Genomic DNA, 20807 nt, shown 5'->3' on the forward strand with positions numbered 1-20807 from the left:
ACTATGGTCTCCCCAGGCATTGGCAAAGTGGGAGTCTTGATAGCACCCCCACTCCACCAACCAAATTAGAAGGTGTAGATTGTTCTAGAAGCACAATGTATGTATGTGTGTGGCAGGAGGCTGTCCTGTGTATGTCTTCTTTCTGTGGCCTTGGTGTCTACACTGTCGATTCGATGGCAGTTCCCTACTCCACCCATCCCCACAGGGTCAGCCCTTGGCTGGAGGCAGGGCGTGCCCCTCCACGTGGCCTTGGTAGCCTCAGGATGGTCACTGTGCCCTGTCTCAGTCACTGTCCAGCCAAGACCCCAGTGCACTGTGTGGGTCAAGGCTAAACACTGGAAGATGTCTGTCCCCAGGCCACATGGATAGCTCATGGTGGCCCTGGGCCAAATGTGGCGGCTGAAGCCAGGGTGCCCTTTCTGCTTCTAGTAGAGAAATGGCCACAGGTGGGGCCAAGCATCATGGGCCCCCAGCCTCCCCTCAAGCCGGCCTTCTACCCCACGCTGTGGTCATTTCAGACCATCAGTACAGTGCTCCCTAGCAGGATTGGGGATTCTGTGATCCCCTCCCTCCTTCAGAACGATCCTTGACCTGGAGCTTGGAGAGGGGCTCCTAGTTGGTAATGTGGGCCTGTGCTCTGCTCAGCCCCTAGGAAGACACCACCGCAACCCCCTGAGGCCCCTGTAGTGATGGCCAAGACAGAGAGTTCCGTGACTCTCAGCTGGTCCCCAACACTTTATGGGGACCGCCCTGTTACCATCGATGGCTACTTGGTGGAGAAGAAGCGACTGGGCACCTACAGCTGGAGCCGGTGCCATGAGGCCGAGTGGGTGGCCACACCTGAGCTGACTGTGGCCTGTGTGACTGAGGAGGGGGACTACCAGTTCCGGGTGTCAGCTGTGAACAGCTTTGGCCAGAGCGCCTACCTTGAGTTCCCAGGGACGATCCACCTGGGTAAGTGTGGCCGGCCCTCTTCCCCACCGCTGCCAGGTCACTGCCTGCAGGGCACCTGCCATGGAAGCACCCACACCTAGAGCACAACACAGCCTCAGTGAGGCCACAGTGACTAATAGAGCCTCTTTATTGGGGTGAGTTACCAGCAGAGTCCTGATGCTGCTGGAGCCTCCTCTGTGGGAAGGGGAAGGGACTCTGAGAAGGACTTGAGTCCCACAGGAACCTGTCTGTGTCCTCCAGCCCCAGGGGACCAGGCTGCACAGCTGTACCTTCCACCCCTGGGTTTGTGGGATCTGGAGGGGATCTTGGGTGGCTCTAACCTGACCCCACACAGTCCTGAGCCCTGCGATCCCTCGTGGTTGCTGTGTACCTGTTCAATGGGCTTCCTGGAGGTTGCATTTGGGCTCAGGCTCTGGGGGAGGAGGAGGAGGAAGGTAGGTCAGGTGCCTTGCTCCTTCCTGAAGCCCCCATCCTGCAGCCCCCCAGCTAGCTGTGAAGACACCTCTGAAGGCAGTGGAGGCGGTGGAGGGCAGTGAGGTGACCTTCTCCGTGGACCTCACTGTGGCCTCGGTGGGCGAGTGGTTCTTAGACGGGCAGGCCCTGAAGGCCAGCAGCATGTACATGATCTGCTGTGACGGCACCCGGCACACCCTCACCATCCGCTCAGTGCCCGCCAGCTTGCACGGTGCTGAACTCAAGTTTGTGGCCAATGGCATCGAGAGCAGTATCTGCATGGAGGTCAGAGGTAGGGGACCCAGCCCCTGAACCCTGGGGCCTCTCCAAGTTCTGCTTCCTTTGAGGGTAGGAGCCAGACCAGGACCTGGGCCCCCAGGCCCCAGGGCTTCTGGAGAATGCTGGTGGGCTGCCGGGACAGAAGCAGGGCCAGGTGGTAGGGTAGGGAGAGTGCAGCAGCTTGCCTGACCTGGTGGCTGTCCCCAGCCACAGTGTGTGAGTGAATGAGGGGCTGGGGGTGACCGATGACACATAGCCTCATGTCTCCCTCTATCTGCTCCTCTTTCCCTTCCCCCCCCACTCTCTGTCCACTCCTCCTCTGCCCACTCTCTGTCTACTTCCTCCTCCCTTCAACCACACCCCCCTCCCTTCACACCCTCTCTCTCCTCCCCTGGTGGCCCCCAGTGGCCCCAGGACTGAGCACCAAGCATCCAGAAGCAGTTCAGGAGGTGCTGGCCCGGCTGCATGAGGAGGCACAGCTCCTGGCTGAGCTGTCGGACCAGGCGGTGACTGTGACGTGGCTCAAGGATGGCCGAGCACTACCCCCAGGCCCCAAGTATCAGATGCAGGCTTCAGCAGGGCAGCGGGCACTGCTGGTGCGAGATGTGGCACAAGATGATGCTGGCCTGTACGAGTGTGTCAGCTGTGGGGGCCGCATCACGTACCAGCTGTTGGTGCAAGGTGTGTGTGTATCCATAGTTTTATGTCCTCCTGGCTGCTGCCAAAGCCACAGCATTCTGTACTCCAGCTCTGGGCAGGCTCAACAGGGTCAGGGAAGTGGGAGCTAATGTTCTCTGTCGGGGAATCTGTTGGGGGGTAGGCTCAGGTGACTCCATGGGGACAGGGGGGCAAAGGTTCTATTTGGTAGGGGTAGGAACTCCATGGGGAAGTCCTAACAGTTTGTGGGTGTTTGGAAGTCAGCAGCTGGCCCTGTCTGAAGGGGCACCTTGTCTAGGCTGAGCCAGGGCTCCACATGGTTCCAAAGCCCTAAGCACCTGCATGATGAGTGTGTGGGCATGCTCATGGTCAAAGCACTTCCTGCCCCTAATCCGTGCCACCCTTGCAGGACCCTTTCTGCACAAGAACTCTGCCAGTGGCTGCTTCGATACTGTGGCCGGGGGCCCGGCCCACTTTGAGTGTGAGACTGTGGAGGCCCATGTACCTGTGTGCTGGTTCAAGGATGGTGTGGAGCTTGGCCTCTCTGGCTCACGGTTCTCACAGGAGGATGTGGGCACACGGCATCGGCTGGTGGCCGACTCAGTCAGCATGCAAGACGAGGGCACCTATTCATGCCGCATGGGCGAGCACTCTGTGGATTTCCAGCTGCGCATCTCTGGTGAGCAGCCAAATTCCAGGCTTGGTGGGTGTGGGGCATGTCCAGCTGTATCAGGCACTTGCAAGGCAGAGCTGGCTCTTCATTGCTTATGCAAATGATTGGGGAGGGGCAGTTGCTTCAATTTGGGAAAAGAAATTACCCATAAAACTAACATAGATGGATGAAAGAATTTGAGGTAAGTAAGAAATGTGAAGTTCTTGTTCTTTTAAAAGTCAGAGGAGCCTGAGAGGACCCAAAAGGATCTGGAAGCATCCTCAGGAGGATATATTTGGAACTTGGTGAATATGAGGTTCTGGCTCTTTATTGAAGCCACTGGGGCCACTTGATGCATTCTCCAAGTCCTGGCCAACAGGAGGGTCTCTGCCACCTCCTGTGCCTCCCTCTCCGTCCTTAGGCAACAGTCAGGACATCTGTTCCCAGAAGGGCTCCACAGCAGCACCTGACCCAAAGGATCTCATGGGTGTCCGGTGGTCAACTGGAGCCTAAGCCCCTGTTGTGGCTCCAGCAGTCACCTTTGTGGAACCCTAACTGTGAGCTCTTCACTGTCCCCAGAGCCCACGGTGGTTTTTGCCAAGGAGCAGGCGGCACGCAGTCAGGTGCAGGCCGAGGCAGGGGCCATCGCCACGCTGAGCTGCGAGGTGGCCCAGGCCCAGACGCAGGTGACGTGGTACAAGGACGGCAAGAAGCTGAGTGGGAGCTCGAAAGTGCGCGTGGAGGCCACGGGCTGCACCCGGCGGCTGGTGCTGCCACAGGCAGGGAAGGCAGATGGCGGGGAGTACAGCTGCGAGGCTGGGGGCCAGAGGGTCACCTTCAGCCTGGATGTCTCAGGTCAGTTCTCTGGGGGCAAGGGGTGCTCCGTAGCCCTGTTTGGAAGTGTTGCTGTCACTGACTTACAGCTGTGACAGTCCTTTAGTCTTTCCATTAGACTCCATTCATTGCCATCTCCCATCCTCCCCCTTTCCACTTGTATGCCCGAGGCCGAGTCCAGGGAGGCTGGAATGGAGGCACAGAGGGGTGAGGGGCCACCCACTGGGCGCACCTTGTGCACCCCGGATGGCGTTCCCACATAGTGATGCCCCTGGTATTCCTTGGTGCCCAGGTGTCTGGCTCTGCTGGCTCTGGGGTCTCAAGTAGCCCAGATGTCTCTCACCTCAGGAAACGTGCATGACCTTAGGGACATTTGAGCATCTTCCAGGGGCCCTCATCTAGTGCCCCCCAAGGGTTCTCCGGAACCAGAGGTGTTTGTTTGTCTTGACCTGAGAAGGCACAATTTCAGCCACACACTCCTACTGGACATTCGCTGAACAGCGAAGTTTGGGTCAGCAAAGTCCTAGTCATTGTGCAACCCTCTTTCTTCCTTGGACACGGCTACAGAAGCCACCAGTGCACCCATGTTTCAAAGTCTCGATCTCAGCTCTGATTCCGTGTCTGTGCAAAGTCAGCCAAGAACCGAGGGCTGGCGAACACGCACCTGTGATCTTCTCCTGTGAGGCGCGGAGTGTCCTCTTAAAAGCACACCTTGCTTTCTTTCCTTCTGTCTCCTCTTAGACATTCTGTGTCAGCGGCCCCTTGGGGTCTGATGTGTGTGGGGGGGGGTCCCACACAGAGAGGACAGAGGAGCTCACGCCACAACAGCACAGTGTGTTAGGGATGAGTTCGGGCAGTAGCAGCCCCTGACTACCAAATCAGGATTTATTTCCAGCACGTCCTAATGACTCATGTGTGTGCCTGTCCCTCCCTGGCTGCGATCAAACGTTCCTGTCCTCTCCTGAGGAGAGTTTGACTTCCCGTGAGGGTTGGCTGTGGTCTCACATTGACTCCCACGAGCCACCGTAGGACCGTTGGTACCGTGTGTGGTTTGTAGGGTGTACGCACACGCCGCTCCCCTCCACGGGGCAGAGGCCCATGTGCAGGTGGATGTGCTCCTGGGGCTGGGAAGGCGCTGGGGCTTCTGCAGGCCCCACAGCGGGTGCTGAGCCCGGAGAGCTTTCTGGCCCTCCCGCCTCCCTGTTTAGCCCTCCTTTCCCCAGTGCCGTCCTCCTGACTTTGAGCAAGTCTCTGACCCTGTGCTTCCCTCCCTGTCCCCAGAGCCCACGGTGGTTTTTGCCAAGGAGCAGGCGGCACGCAGTCAGGTGCAGGCCGAGGCAGGGGCCATCGCCACGCTGAGCTGCGAGGTGGCCCAGGCCCAGACGCAGGTGACGTGGTACAAGGACGGCAAGAAGCTGAGTGGGAGCTCGAAAGTGCGCGTGGAGGCCACGGGCTGCACCCGGCGGCTGGTGCTGCCACAGGCAGGGAAGGCAGATGGCGGGGAGTACAGCTGCGAGGCTGGGGGCCAGAGGGTCACCTTCAGCCTGGATGTCTCAGGTCAGTTCTCTGGGGGCAAGGGGTGCTCCGTAGCCCTGTTTGGAAGTGTTGCTGTCACTGACTTACAGCTGTGACAGTCCTTTAGTCTTTCCATTAGACTCCATCCATTGCCATCTCCCATCCTCCCCCTTTCCACTTGTATGCCCGAGGCCGAGTCCAGGGAGGCTGGAATGGAGGCACAGAGGGGTGAGGGGCCACCCACTGGGCGCACCTTGTGCACCCCGGGTGGCGTTCCCACATAGTGATGCCCCTGGTATTCCTTGGTGCCCAGGTGTCTGGCTCTGCTGGCTCTGGGGTCTCAAGTAGCCCAGATGTCTCTCACCTCAGGAAACGTGCATGACCTTAGGGACATTTGAGCATCTTCCAGGGGCCCTCATCTAGTGCCCCCCAAGGGTTCTCCGGAACCAGAGGTGTTTGTTTGTCTTGACCTGAGAAGGCACAATTTCAGCCACACACTCCTACTGGACATTCGCTGAACAGCGAAGTTTGGGTCAGCAAAGTCCTAGTCATTGTGCAACCCTCTTTCTTCCTTGGACACGGCTACAGAAGCCACCAGTGCACCCATGTTTCAAAGTCTCGATCTCAGCTCTGATTCCGTGTCTGTGCAAAGTCAGCCAAGAACCGAGGGCTGGCGAACACGCACCTGTGATCTTCTCCTGTGAGGCGCGGAGTGTCCTCTTAAAAGCACACCTTGCTTTCTTTCCTTCTGTCTCCTCTTAGACATTCTGTGTCAGCGGCCCCTTGGGGTCTGATGTGTGTGGGGGGGGGTCCCACACAGAGAGGACAGAGGAGCTCACGCCACAACAGCACAGTGTGTTAGGGATGAGTTCGGGCAGTAGCAGCCCCTGACTACCAAATCAGGATTTATTTCCAGCACGTCCTAATGACTCATGTGTGTGCCTGTCCCTCCCTGGCTGCGATCAAACGTTCCTGTCCTCTCCTGAGGAGAGTTTGACTTCCCGTGAGGGTTGGCTGTGGTCTCACATTGACTCCCACGAGCCACCGTAGGACCGTTGGTACCGTGTGTGGTTTGTAGGGTGTACGCACACGCCGCTCCCCTCCACGGGGCAGAGGCCCATGTGCAGGTGGATGTGCTCCTGGGGCTGGGAAGGCGCTGGGGCTTCTGCAGGCCCCACAGCGGGTGCTGAGCCCGGAGAGCTTTCTGGCCCTCCCGCCTCCCTGTTTAGCCCTCCTTTCCCCAGTGCCGTCCTCCTGACTTTGAGCAAGTCTCTGACCCTGTGCTTCCCTCCCTGTCCCCAGAGCCCACGGTGGTTTTTGCCAAGGAGCAGGCGGCACGCTGTCAGGTGCAGGCCGAGGCAGGGGCCATCGCCACGCTGAGCTGCGAGGTGGCCCAGGCCCAGACGCAGGTGACGTGGTACAAGGACGGCAAGAAGCTGAGTGGGAGCTCGAAAGTGCGCGTGGAGGCCACGGGCTGCACCCGGCGGCTGGTGCTGCCACAGGCAGGGAAGGCAGATGGCGGGGAGTACAGCTGCGAGGCTGGGGGCCAGAGGGTCACCTTCAGCCTGGATGTCTCAGGTCAGTTCTCTGGGGGCAAGGGGTGCTCCGTAGCCCTGTTTGGAAGTGTTGCTGTCACTGACTTACAGCTGTGACAGTCCTTTAGTCTTTCCATTAGACTCCATCCATTGCCATCTCCCATCCTCCCCCTTTCCACTTGTATGCCCGAGGCCGAGTCCAGGGAGGCTGGAATGGAGGCACAGAGGGGTGAGGGGCCACCCACTGGGCGCACCTTGTGCACCCCGGGTGGCGTTCCCACATAGTGATGCCCCTGGTATTCCTTGGTGCCCAGGTGTCTGGCTCTGCTGGCTCTGGGGTCTCAAGTAGCCCAGATGTCTCTCACCTCAGGAAACGTGCATGACCTTAGGGACATTTGAGCATCTTCCAGGGGCCCTCATCTAGTGCCCCCCAAGGGTTCTCCGGAACCAGAGGTGTTTGTTTGTCTTGACCTGAGAAGGCACAATTTCAGCCACACACTCCTACTGGACATTCGCTGAACAGCGAAGTTTGGGTCAGCAAAGTCCTAGTCATTGTGCAACCCTCTTTCTTCCTTGGACACGGCTACAGAAGCCACCAGCGCACCCATGTTTCAAAGTCTCGATCTCAGCTCTGATTCCGTGTCTGTGCAAAGTCAGCCAAGAACCGAGGGCTGGCGAACACGCACCTGTGATCTTCTCCTGTGAGGCGCGGAGTGTCCTCTTAAAAGCACACCTTGCTTTCTTTACTTCTGTCTCCTCTTAGACATTCTGTGTCAGCGGCCCCTTGGGGTCTGATGTGTGTGTGGGGGGGTCCCACACAGAGAGGACAGAGGAGCTCACGCCACAACAGCACAGTGTGTTAGGGATGAGTTCGGGCAGTAGCAGCCCCTGACTACCAAATCAGGATTTATTTCCAGCACGTCCTAATGACTCATGTGTGTGCCTGTCCCTCCCTGGCTGCGATCAAACGTTCCTGTCCTCTCCTGAGGAGAGTTTGACTTCCCGTGAGGGTTGGCTGTGGTCTCACATTGACTCCCACGAGCCACCGTAGGACCGTTGGTACTGTGTGTGGTTTGTAGGGTGTACGCACACGCCGCTCCCCTCCACGGGGCAGAGGCCCATGTGCAGGTGGATGTGCTCCTGGGGCTGGGAAGGCGCTGGGGCTTCTGCAGGCCCCACAGCGGGTGCTGAGCCCGGAGAGCTTTCTGGCCCTCCCGCCTCCCTGTTTAGCCCTCCTTTCCCCAGTGCCGTCCTCCTGACTTTGAGCAAGTCTCTGACCCTGTGCTTCCCTCCCTGTCCCCAGAGCCCACGGTGGTTTTTGCCAAGGAGCAGGCGGCACGCAGTCAGGTGCAGGCCGAGGCAGGGGCCATCGCCACGCTGAGCTGCGAGGTGGCCCAGGCCCAGACGCAGGTGACGTGGTACAAGGACGGCAAGAAGCTGAGTGGGAGCTCGAAAGTGCGCGTGGAGGCCACGGGCTGCACCCGGCGGCTGGTGCTGCCACAGGCAGGGAAGGCAGATGGCGGGGAGTACAGCTGCGAGGCTGGGGGCCAGAGGGTCACCTTCAGCCTGGATGTCTCAGGTCAGTTCTCTGGGGGCAAGGGGTGCTCCGTAGCCCTGTTTGGAAGTGTTGCTGTCACTGACTTACAGCTGTGACAGTCCTTTAGTCTTTCCATTAGACTCCATCCATTGCCATCTCCCATCCTCCCCCTTTCCACTTGTATGCCCGAGGCCGAGTCCAGGGAGGCTGGAATGGAGGCACAGAGGGGTGAGGGGCCACCCACTGGGCGCACCTTGTGCACCCCGGGTGGCGTTCCCACATAGTGATGCCCCTGGTATTCCTTGGTGCCCAGGTGTCTGGCTCTGCTGGCTCTGGGGTCTCAAGTAGCCCAGATGTCTCTCACCTCAGGAAACGTGCATGACCTTAGGGACATTTGAGCATCTTCCAGGGGCCCTCATCTAGTGCCCCCCAAGGGTTCTCCGGAACCAGAGGTGTTTGTTTGTCTTGACCTGAGAAGGCACAATTTCAGCCACACACTCCTACTGGACATTCGCTGAACAGCGAAGTTTGGGTCAGCAAAGTCCTAGTCATTGTGCAACCCTCTTTCTTCCTTGGACACGGCTACAGAAGCCACCAGTGCACCCATGTTTCAAAGTCTCGATCTCAGCTCTGATTCCGTGTCTGTGCAAAGTCAGCCAAGAACCGAGGGCTGGCAAACACGCACCTGTGATCTTCTCCTGTGAGGCGCGGAGTGTCCTCTTAAAAGCACACCTTGCTTTCTTTCCTTCTGTCTCCTCTTAGACATTCTGTGTCAGCGGCCCCTTGGGGTCTGATGTGTGTGGGGGGGGGTCCCACACAGAGAGGACAGAGGAGCTCACGCCACAACAGCACAGTGTGTTAGGGATGAGTTCGGGCAGTAGCAGCCCCTGACTACCAAATCAGGATTTATTTCCAGCACGTCCTAATGACTCATGTGTGTGCCTGTCCCTCCCTGGCTGCGATCAAACGTTCCTGTCCTCTCCTGAGGAGAGTTTGACTTCCCGTGAGGGTTGGCTGTGGTCTCACATTGACTCCCACGAGCCACCGTAGGACCGTTGGTACCGTGTGTGGTTTGTAGGGTGTACGCACACGCCGCTCCCCTCCACGGGGCAGAGGCCCATGTGCAGGTGGATGTGCTCCTGGGGCTGGGAAGGCGCTGGGGCTTCTGCAGGCCCCACAGCGGGTGCTGAGCCCGGAGAGCTTTCTGGCCCTCCCGCCTCCCTGTTTAGCCCTCCTTTCCCCAGTGCCGTCCTCCTGACTTTGAGCAAGTCTCTGACCCTGTGCTTCCCTCCCTGTCCCCAGAGCCCACGGTGGTTTTTGCCAAGGAGCAGGCGGCACGCAGTCAGGTGCAGGCCGAGGCAGGGGCCATCGCCACGCTGAGCTGCGAGGTGGCCCAGGCCCAGACGCAGGTGACGTGGTACAAGGACGGCAAGAAGCTGAGTGGGAGCTCGAAAGTGCGCGTGGAGGCCACGGGCTGCACCCGGCGGCTGGTGCTGCCACAGGCAGGGAAGGCAGATGGCGGGGAGTACAGCTGCGAGGCTGGGGGCCAGAGGGTCACCTTCAGCCTGGATGTCTCAGGTCAGTTCTCTGGGGGCAAGGGGTGCTCCGTAGCCCTGTTTGGAAGTGTTGCTGTCACTGACTTACAGCTGTGACAGTCCTTTAGTCTTTCCATTAGACTCCATCCATTGCCATCTCCCATCCTCCCCCTTTCCACTTGTATGCCCGAGGCCGAGTCCAGGGAGGCTGGAATGGAGGCACAGAGGGGTGAGGGGCCACCCACTGGGCGCACCTTGTGCACCCCGGGTGGCGTTCCCACATAGTGATGCCCCTGGTATTCCTTGGTGCCCAGGTGTCTGGCTCTGCTGGCTCTGGGGTCTCAAGTAGCCCAGATGTCTCTCACCTCAGGAAACGTGCATGACCTTAGGGACATTTGAGCATCTTCCAGGGGCCCTCATCTAGTGCCCCCCAAGGGTTCTCCGGAACCAGAGGTGTTTGTTTGTCTTGACCTGAGAAGGCACAATTTCAGCCACACACTCCTACTGGACATTCGCTGAACAGCGAAGTTTGGGTCAGCAAAGTCCTAGTCATTGTGCAACCCTCTTTCTTCCTTGGACACGGCTACAGAAGCCACCAGTGCACCCATGTTTCAAAGTCTCGATCTCAGCTCTGATTCCGTGTCTGTGCAAAGTCAGCCAAGAACCGAGGGCTGGCGAACACGCACCTGTGATCTTCTCCTGTGAGGCGCGGAGTGTCCTCTTAAAAGCACACCTTGCTTTCTTTCCTTCTGTCTCCTCTTAGACATTCTGTGTCAGCGGCCCCTTGGGGTCTGATGTGTGTGGGGGGGGGTCCCACACAGAGAGGACAGAGGAGCTCACGCCACAACAGCACAGTGTGTTAGGGATGAGTTCGGGCAGTAGCAGCCCCTGACTACCAAATCAGGATTTATTTCCAGCACGTCCTAATGACTCATGTGTGTGCCTGTCCCTCCCTGGCTGCGATCAAACGTTCCTGTCCTCTCCTGAGGAGAGTTTGACTTCCCGTGAGGGTTGGCTGTGGTCTCACATTGACTCCCACGAGCCACCGTAGGACCGTTGGTACCGTGTGTGGTTTGTAGGGTGTACGCACACGCCGCTCCCCTCCACGGGGCAGAGGCCCATGTGCAGGTGGATGTGCTCCTGGGGCTGGGAAGGCGCTGGGGCTTCTGCAGGCCCCACAGCGGGTGCTGAGCCCGGAGAGCTTTCTGGCCCTCCCGCCTCCCTGTTTAGCCCTCCTTTCCCCAGTGCCGTCCTCCTGACTTTGAGCAAGTCTCTGACCCTGTGCTTCCCTCCCTGTCCCCAGAGCCCACGGTGGTTTTTGCCAAGGAGCAGGCGGCACGCAGTCAGGTGCAGGCCGAGGCAGGGGCCATCGCCACGCTGAGCTGCGAGGTGGCCCAGGCCCAGACGCAGGTGACGTGGTACAAGGACGGCAAGAAGCTGAGTGGGAGCTCGAAAGTGCGCGTGGAGGCCACGGGCTGCACCCGGCGGCTGGTGCTGCCACAGGCAGGGAAGGCAGATGGCGGGGAGTACAGCTGCGAGGCTGGGGGCCAGAGGGTCACCTTCAGCCTGGATGTCTCAGGTCAGTTCTCTGGGGGCAAGGGGTGCTCCGTAGCCCTGTTTGGAAGTGTTGCTGTCACTGACTTACAGCTGTGACAGTCCTTTAGTCTTTCCATTAGACTCCATCCATTGCCATCTCCCATCCTCCCCCTTTCCACTTGTATGCCCGAGGCCGAGTCCAGGGAGGCTGGAATGGAGGCACAGAGGGGTGAGGGGCCACCCACTGGGCGCACCTTGTGCACCCCGGGTGGCGTTCCCACATAGTGATGCCCCTGGTATTCCTTGGTGCCCAGGTGTCTGGCTCTGCTGGCTCTGGGGTCTCAAGTAGCCCAGATGTCTCTCACCTCAGGAAACGTGCATGACCTTAGGGACATTTGAGCATCTTCCAGGGGCCCTCATCTAGTGCCCCCCAAGGGTTCTCCGGAACCAGAGGTGTTTGTTTGTCTTGACCTGAGAAGGCACAATTTCAGCCACACACTCCTACTGGACATTCGCTGAACAGCGAAGTTTGGGTCAGCAAAGTCCTAGTCATTGTGCAACCCTCTTTCTTCCTTGGACACGGCTACAGAAGCCACCAGTGCACCCATGTTTCAAAGTCTCGATCTCAGCTCTGATTCCGTGTCTGTGCAAAGTCAGCCAAGAACCGAGGGCTGGCGAACACGCACCTGTGATCTTCTCCTGTGAGGCGCGGAGTGTCCTCTTAAAAGCACACCTTGCTTTCTTTCCTTCTGTCTCCTCTTAGACATTCTGTGTCAGCGGCCCCTTGGGGTCTGATGTGTGTGGGGGGGGGTCCCACACAGAGAGGACAGAGGAGCTCACGCCACAACAGCACAGTGTGTTAGGGATGAGTTCGGGCAGTAGCAGCCCCTGACTACCAAATCAGGATTTATTTCCAGCACGTCCTAATGACTCATGTGTGTGCCTGTCCCTCCCTGGCTGCGATCAAACGTTCCTGTCCTCTCCTGAGGAGAGTTTGACTTCCCGTGAGGGTTGGCTGTGGTCTCACATTGACTCCCACGAGCCACCGTAGGACCGTTGGTACCGTGTGTGGTTTGTAGGGTGTACGCACACGCCGCTCCCCTCCACGGGGCAGAGGCCCATGTGCAGGTGGATGTGCTCCTGGGGCTGGGAAGGCGCTGGGGCTTCTGCAGGCCCCACAGCGGGTGCTGAGCCCGGAGAGCTTTCTGGCCCTCCCGCCTCCCTGTTTAGCCCTCCTTTCCCCAGTGCCGTCCTCCTGACTTTGAGCAAGTCTCTGACCCTGTGCTTCCCTCCCTGTCCCCAGAGCCCACGGTGGTTTTTGCCAAGGAGCAGGCGGCACGCAGTCAGGTGCAGGCCGAGGCAGGGGCCATCGCCACGCTGAGCTGCGAGGTGGCCCAGGCCCAGACGCAGGTGACGTGGTACAAGGACGGCAAGAAGCTGAGTGGGAGCTCGAAAGTGCGCGTGGAGGCCACGGGCTGCACCCGGCGGCTGGTGCTGCCACAGGCAGGGAAGGCAGATGGCGGGGAGTACAGCTGCGAGGCTGGGGGCCAGAGGGTCACCTTCAGCCTGGATGTCTCAGGTCAGTTCTCTGGGGGCAAGGGGTGCTCCGTAGCCCTGTTTGGAAGTGTTGCTGTCACTGACTTACAGCTGTGACAGTCCTTTAGTCTTTCCATTAGACTCCATCCATTGCCATCTCCCATCCTCCCCCTTTCCACTTGTATGCCCGAGGCCGAGTCCAGGGAGGCTGGAATGGAGGCACAGAGGGGTGAGGGGCCACCCACTGGGCGCACCTTGTGCACCCCGGGTGGCGTTCCCACATAGTGATGCCCCTGGTATTCCTTGGTGCCCAGGTGTCTGGCTCTGCTGGCTCTGGGGTCTCAAGTAGCCCAGATGTCTCTCACCTCAGGAAACGTGCATGACCTTAGGGACATTTGAGCATCTTCCAGGGGCCCTCATCTAGTGCCCCCCAAGGGTTCTCCGGAACCAGAGGTGTTTGTTTGTCTTGACCTGAGAAGGCACAATTTCAGCCACACACTCCTACTGGACATTCGCTGAACAGCGAAGTTTGGGTCAGCAAAGTCCTAGTCATTGTGCAACCCTCTTTCTTCCTTGGACACGGCTACAGAAGCCACCAGTGCACCCATGTTTCAAAGTCTCGATCTCAGCTCTGATTCCGTGTCTGTGCAAAGTCAGCCAAGAACCGAGGGCTGGCGAACACGCACCTGTGATCTTCTCCTGTGAGGCGCGGAGTGTCCTCTTAAAAGCACACCTTGCTTTCTTTCCTTCTGTCTCCTCTTAGACATTCTGTGTCAGCGGCCCCTTGGGGTCTGATGTGTGTGGGGGGGGGTCCCACACAGAGAGGACAGAGGAGCTCACGCCACAACAGCACAGTGTGTTAGGGATGAGTTCGGGCAGTAGCAGCCCCTGACTACCAAATCAGGATTTATTTCCAGCACGTCCTAATGACTCATGTGTGTGCCTGTCCCTCCCTGGCTGCGATCAAACGTTCCTGTCCTCTCCTGAGGAGAGTTTGACTTCCCGTGAGGGTTGGCTGTGGTCTCACATTGACTCCCACGAGCCACCGTAGGACCGTTGGTACCGTGTGTGGTTTGTAGGGTGTACGCACACGCCGCTCCCCTCCACGGGGCAGAGGCCCATGTGCAGGTGGATGTGCTCCTGGGGCTGGGAAGGCGCTGGGGCTTCTGCAGGCCCCACAGCGGGTGCTGAGCCCGGAGAGCTTTCTGGCCCTCCCGCCTCCCTGTTTAGCCCTCCTTTCCCCAGTGCCGTCCTCCTGACTTTGAGCAAGTCTCTGACCCTGTGCTTCCCTCCCTGTCCCCAGAGCCCACGGTGGTTTTTGCCAAGGAGCAGGCGGCACGCAGTCAGGTGCAGGCCGAGGCAGGGGCCATCGCCACGCTGAGCTGCGAGGTGGCCCAGGCCCAGACGCAGGTGACGTGGTACAAGGACGGCAAGAAGCTGAGTGGGAGCTCGAAAGTGCGCGTGGAGGCCACGGGCTGCACCCGGCGGCTGGTGCTGCCACAGGCAGGGAAGGCAGATGGCGGGGAGTACAGCTGCGAGGCTGGGGGCCAGAGGGTCACCTTCAGCCTGGATGTCTCAGGTCAGTTCTCTGGGGGCAAGGGGTGCTCCGTAGCCCTGTTTGGAAGTGTTGCTGTCACTGACTTACAGCTGTGACAGTCCTTTAGTCTTTCCATTAGACTCCATCCATTGCCATCTCCCATCCTCCCCCTTTCCACTTGTATGCCCGAGGCCGAGTCCAGGGAGGCTGGAATGGAGGCACAGAGGGGTGAGGGGCCACCCACTGGGCGCACCTTGTGCACCCCGGGTGGCGTTCCCACATAGTGATGCCCCTGGTATTCCTTGGTGCCCAGGTGTCTGGCTCTGCTGGCTCTGGGGTCTCAAGTAGCCCAGATGTCTCTCACCTCAGGAAACGTGCATGACCTTAGGGACATTTGAGCATCTTCCAGGGGCCCTCATCTAGTGCCCCCCAAGGGTTCTCCGGAACCAGAGGTGTTTGTTTGTCTTGACCTGAGAAGGCACAATTTCAGCCACACACTCCTACTGGACATTCGCTGAACAGCGAAGTTTGGGTCAGCAAAGTCCTAGTCATTGTGCAACCCTCTTTCTTCCTTGGACACGGCTACAGAAGCCACCAGTGCACCCATGTTTCAAAGTCTCGATCTCAGCTCTGATTCCGTGTCTGTGCAAAGTCAGCCAAGAACCGAGGGCTGGCGAACACGCACCTGTGATCTTCTCCTGTGAGGCGCGGAGTGTCCTCTTAAAAGCACACCTTGCTTTCTTTCCTTCTGTCTCCTCTTAGACATTCTGTGTCAGCGGCCCCTTGGGGTCTGATGTGTGTGGGGGGGGGTCCCACACAGAGAGGACAGAGGAGCTCACGCCACAACAGCACAGTGTGTTAGGGATGAGTTCGGGCAGTAGCAGCCCCTGACTACCAAATCAGGATTTATTTCCAGCACGTCCTAATGACTCATGTGTGTGCCTGTCCCTCCCTGGCTGCGATCAAACGTTCCTGTCCTCTCCTGAGGAGAGTTTGACTTCCCGTGAGGGTTGGCTGTGGTCTCACATTGACTCCCACGAGCCACCGTAGGACCGTTGGTACCGTGTGTGGTTTGTAGGGTGTACGCACACGCCGCTCCCCTCCACGGGGCAGAGGCCCATGTGCAGGTGGATGTGCTCCTGGGGCTGGGAAGGCGCTGGGGCTTCTGCAGGCCCCACAGCGGGTGCTGAGCCCGGAGAGCTTTCTGGCCCTCCCGCCTCCCTGTTTAGCCCTCCTTTCCCCAGTGCCGTCCTCCTGACTTTGAGCAAGTCTCTGACCCTGTGCTTCCCTCCCTGTCCCCAGAGCCCACGGTGGTTTTTGCCAAGGAGCAGGCGGCACGCAGTCAGGTGCAGGCCGAGGCAGGGGCCATCGCCACGCTGAGCTGCGAGGTGGCCCAGGCCCAGACGCAGGTGACGTGGTACAAGGACGGCAAGAAGCTGAGTGGGAGCTCGAAAGTGCGCGTGGAGGCCACGGGCTGCACCCGGCGGCTGGTGCTGCCACAGGCAGGGAAGGCAGATGGCGGGGAGTACAGCTGCGAGGCTGGGGGCCAGAGGGTCACCTTCAGCCTGGATGTCTCAGGTCAGTTCTCTGGGGGCAAGGGGTGCTCCGTAGCCCTGTTTGGAAGTGTTGCTGTCACTGACTTACAGCTGTGACAGTCCTTTAGTCTTTCCATTAGACTCCATCCATTGCCATCTCCCATCCTCCCCCTTTCCACTTGTATGCCCGAGGCCGAGTCCAGGGAGGCTGGAATGGAGGCACAGAGGGGTGAGGGGCCACCCACTGGGCGCACCTTGTGCACCCCGGGTGGCGTTCCCACATAGTGATGCCCCTGGTATTCCTTGGTGCCCAGGTGTCTGGCTCTGCTGGCTCTGGGGTCTCAAGTAGCCCAGATGTCTCTCACCTCAGGAAACGTGCATGACCTTAGGGACATTTGAGCATCTTCCAGGGGCCCTCATCTAGTGCCCCCCAAGGGTTCTCCGGAACCAGAGGTGTTTGTTTGTCTTGACCTGAGAAGGCACAATTTCAGCCACACACTCCTACTGGACATTCGCTGAACAGCGAAGTTTGGGTCAGCAAAGTCCTAGTCATTGTGCAACCCTCTTTCTTCCTTGGACACGGCTACAGAAGCCACCAGTGCACCCATGTTTCAAAGTCTCGATCTCAGCTCTGATTCCGTGTCTGTGCAAAGTCAGCCAAGAACCGAGGGCTGGCGAACACGCACCTGTGATCTTCTCCTGTGAGGCGCGGAGTGTCCTCTTAAAAGCACACCTTGCTTTCTTTCCTTCTGTCTCCTCTTAGACATTCTGTGTCAGCGGCCCCTTGGGGTCTGATGTGTGTGGGGGGGGGTCCCACACAGAGAGGACAGAGGAGCTCACGCCACAACAGCACAGTGTGTTAGGGATGAGTTCGGGCAGTAGCAGCCCCTGACTACCAAATCAGGATTTATTTCCAGCACGTCCTAATGACTCATGTGTGTGCCTGTCCCTCCCTGGCTGCGATCAAACGTTCCTGTCCTCTCCTGAGGAGAGTTTGACTTCCCGTGAGGGTTGGCTGTGGTCTCACATTGACTCCCACGAGCCACCGTAGGACCGTTGGTACCGTGTGTGGTTTGTAGGGTGTACGCACACGCCGCTCCCCTCCACGGGGCAGAGGCCCATGTGCAGGTGGATGTGCTCCTGGGGCTGGGAAGGCGCTGGGGCTTCTGCAGGCCCCACAGCGGGTGCTGAGCCCGGAGAGCTTTCTGGCCCTCCCGCCTCCCTGTTTAGCCCTCCTTTCCCCAGTGCCGTCCTCCTGACTTTGAGCAAGTCTCTGACCCTGTGCTTCCCTCCCTGTCCCCAGAGCCCACGGTGGTTTTTGCCAAGGAGCAGGCGGCACGCAGTCAGGTGCAGGCCGAGGCAGGGGCCATCGCCACGCTGAGCTGCGAGGTGGCCCAGGCCCAGACGCAGGTGACGTGGTACAAGGACGGCAAGAAGCTGAGTGGGAGCTCGAAAGTGCGCGTGGAGGCCACGGGCTGCACCCGGCGGCTGGTGCTGCCACAGGCAGGGAAGGCAGATGGCGGGGAGTACAGCTGCGAGGCTGGGGGCCAGAGGGTCACCTTCAGCCTGGATGTCTCAGGTCAGTTCTCTGGGGGCAAGGGGTGCTCCGTAGCCCTGTTTGGAAGTGTTGCTGTCACTGACTTACAGCTGTGACAGTCCTTTAGTCTTTCCATTAGACTCCATCCATTGCCATCTCCCATCCTCCCCCTTTCCACTTGTATGCCCGAGGCCGAGTCCAGGGAGGCTGGAATGGAGGCACAGAGGGGTGAGGGGCCACCCACTGGGCGCACCTTGTGCACCCCGGGTGGCGTTCCCACATAGTGATGCCCCTGGTATTCCTTGGTGCCCAGGTGTCTGGCTCTGCTGGCTCTGGGGTCTCAAGTAGCCCAGATGTCTCTCACCTCAGGAAACGTGCATGACCTTAGGGACATTTGAGCATCTTCCAGGGGCCCTCATCTAGTGCCCCCCAAGGGTTCTCCGGAACCAGAGGTGTTTGTTTGTCTTGACCTGAGAAGGCACAATTTCAGCCACACACTCCTACTGGACATTCGCTGAACAGCGAAGTTTGGGTCAGCAAAGTCCTAGTCATTGTGCAACCCTCTTTCTTCCTTGGACACGGCTACAGAAGCCACCAGTGCACCCATGTTTCAAAGTCTCGATCTCAGCTCTGATTCCGTGTCTGTGCAAAGTCAGCCAAGAACCGAGGGCTGGCGAACACGCACCTGTGATCTTCTCCTGTGAGGCGCGGAGTGTCCTCTTAAAAGCACACCTTGCTTTCTTTCCTTCTGTCTCCTCTTAGACATTCTGTGTCAGCGGCCCCTTGGGGTCTGATGTGTGTGGGGGGGGGTCCCACACAGAGAGGACAGAGGAGCTCACGCCACAACAGCACAGTGTGTTAGGGATGAGTTCGGGCAGTAGCAGCCCCTGACTACCAAATCAGGATTTATTTCCAGCACGTCCTAATGACTCATGTGTGTGCCTGTCCCTCCCTGGCTGCGATCAAACGTTCCTGTCCTCTCCTGAGGAGAGTTTGACTTCCCGTGAGGGTTGGCTGTGGTCTCACATTGACTCCCACGAGCCACCGTAGGACCGTTGGTACCGTGTGTGGTTTGTAGGGTGTACGCACACGCCGCTCCCCTCCACGGGGCAGAGGCCCATGTGCAGGTGGATGTGCTCCTGGGGCTGGGAAGGCGCTGGGGCTTCTGCAGGCCCCACAGCGGGTGCTGAGCCCGGAGAGCTTTCTGGCCCTCCCGCCTCCCTGTTTAGCCCTCCTTTCCCCAGTGCCGTCCTCCTGACTTTGAGCAAGTCTCTGACCCTGTGCTTCCCTCCCTGTCCCCAGAGCCCACGGTGGTTTTTGCCAAGGAGCAGGCGGCACGCAGTCAGGTGCAGGCCGAGGCAGGGGCCATCGCCACGCTGAGCTGCGAGGTGGCCCAGGCCCAGACGCAGGTGACGTGGTACAAGGACGGCAAGAAGCTGAGTGGGAGCTCGAAAGTGCGCGTGGAGGCCACGGGCTGCACCCGGCGGCTGGTGCTGCCACAGGCAGGGAAGGCAGATGGCGGGGAGTACAGCTGCGAGGCTGGGGGCCAGAGGGTCACCTTCAGCCTGGATGTCTCAGGTCAGTTCTCTGGGGGCAAGGGGTGCTCCGTAGCCCTGTTTGGAAGTGTTGCTGTCACTGACTTACAGCTGTGACAGTCCTTTAGTCTTTCCATTAGACTCCATTCATTGCCATCTCCCATCCTCCCCCTTTCCACTTGTATGCCCGAGGCCGAGTCCAGGGAGGCTGGAATGGAGGCACAGAGGGGTGAGGGGCCACCCACTGGGCGCACCTTGTGCACCCCGGGTGGCGTTCCCACATAGTGATGCCCCTGGTATTCCTTGGTGCCCAGGTGTCTGGCTCTGCTGGCTCTGGGGTCTCAAGTAGCCCAGATGTCTCTCACCTCAGGAAACGTGCATGACCTTAGGGACATTTGAGCATCTTCCAGGGGCCCTCATCTAGTGCCCCCCAAGGGTTCTCCGGAACCAGAGGTGTTTGTTTGTCTTGACCTGAGAAGGCACAATTTCAGCCACACACTCCTACTGGACATTCGCTGAACAGCGAAGTTTGGGTCAGCAAAGTCCTAGTCATTGTGCAACCCTCTTTCTTCCTTGGACACGGCTACAGAAGCCACCAGTGCACCCATGTTTCAAAGTCTCGATCTCAGCTCTGATTCCGTGTCTGTGCAAAGTCAGCCAAGAACCGAGGGCTGGCGAACACGCACCTGTGATCTTCTCCTGTGAGGCGCGGAGTGTCCTCTTAAAAGCACACCTTGCTTTCTTTCCTTCTGTCTCCTCTTAGACATTCTGTGTCAGCGGCCCCTTGGGGTCTGATGTGTGTGGGGGGGGGTCCCACACAGAGAGGACAGAGGAGCTCACGCCACAACAGCACAGTGTGTTAGGGATGAGTTCGGGCAGTAGCAGCCCCTGACTACCAAATCAGGATTTATTTCCAGCACGTCCTAATGACTCATGTGTGTGCCTGTCCCTCCCTGGCTGCGATCAAACGTTCCTGTCCTCTCCTGAGGAGAGTTTGACTTCCCGTGAGGGTTGGCTGTGGTCTCACATTGACTCCCACGAGCCACCGTAGGACCGTTGGTACCGTGTGTGGTTTGTAGGGTGTACGCACACGCCGCTCCCCTCCACGGGGCAGAGGCCCATGTGCAGGTGGATGTGCTCCTGGGGCTGGGAAGGCGCTGGGGCTTCTGCAGGCCCCACAGCGGGTGCTGAGCCCGGAGAGCTTTCTGGCCCTCCCGCCTCCCTGTTTAGCCCTCCTTTCCCCAGTGCCGTCCTCCTGACTTTGAGCAAGTCTCTGACCCTGTGCTTCCCTCCCTGTCCCCAGAGCCCACGGTGGTTTTTGCCAAGGAGCAGGCGGCACGCAGTCAGGTGCAGGCCGAGGCAGGGGCCATCGCCACGCTGAGCTGCGAGGTGGCCCAGGCCCAGACGCAGGTGACGTGGTACAAGGACGGCAAGAAGCTGAGTGGGAGCTCGAAAGTGCGCGTGGAGGCCACGGGCTGCACCCGGCGGCTGGTGCTGCCACAGGCAGGGAAGGCAGATGGCGGGGAGTACAGCTGCGAGGCTGGGGGCCAGAGGGTCACCTTCAGCCTGGATGTCTCAGGTCAGTTCTCTGGGGGCAAGGGGTGCTCCGTAGCCCTGTTTGGAAGTGTTGCTGTCACTGA

The 20807-nt window shown here is 59.2% G+C and overlaps 1 protein-coding gene across 5 annotated transcripts in view; it reads left to right on the forward strand.

Moving 5' to 3' along the window:
- The window catches only part of OBSCN (obscurin, cytoskeletal calmodulin and titin-interacting RhoGEF), a 104792-nt gene that overhangs the window by 6033 nt on the left and 77952 nt on the right, over window positions 1-20807 (forward strand). For all 5 annotated transcript variants that reach the window (XM_071219246.1, XM_071219247.1, XM_071219248.1 and 2 more), the window contains exons 5-20: window positions 646-954; window positions 1433-1699; window positions 2092-2367; window positions 2753-3022; window positions 3575-3850; window positions 5111-5386; window positions 6647-6922; window positions 8183-8458; window positions 9719-9994; window positions 11255-11530; window positions 12791-13066; window positions 14327-14602; window positions 15863-16138; window positions 17399-17674; window positions 18935-19210; window positions 20471-20746. In XM_071219246.1, the coding sequence (XP_071075347.1) occupies window positions 646-954; window positions 1433-1699; window positions 2092-2367; window positions 2753-3022; window positions 3575-3850; window positions 5111-5386; window positions 6647-6922; window positions 8183-8458; window positions 9719-9994; window positions 11255-11530; window positions 12791-13066; window positions 14327-14602; window positions 15863-16138; window positions 17399-17674; window positions 18935-19210; window positions 20471-20746 (4434 nt within the window). The remainder of the gene's footprint in view (window positions 1-645; window positions 955-1432; window positions 1700-2091; window positions 2368-2752; window positions 3023-3574; window positions 3851-5110; window positions 5387-6646; window positions 6923-8182; window positions 8459-9718; window positions 9995-11254; window positions 11531-12790; window positions 13067-14326; window positions 14603-15862; window positions 16139-17398; window positions 17675-18934; window positions 19211-20470; window positions 20747-20807) is intronic.

Source organism: Desmodus rotundus, chromosome 9, assembly GCF_022682495.2.
Source record: "Desmodus rotundus isolate HL8 chromosome 9, HLdesRot8A.1, whole genome shotgun sequence".
In the NCBI taxonomy this organism is placed as follows: domain Eukaryota; kingdom Metazoa; phylum Chordata; class Mammalia; order Chiroptera; family Phyllostomidae; genus Desmodus; species Desmodus rotundus.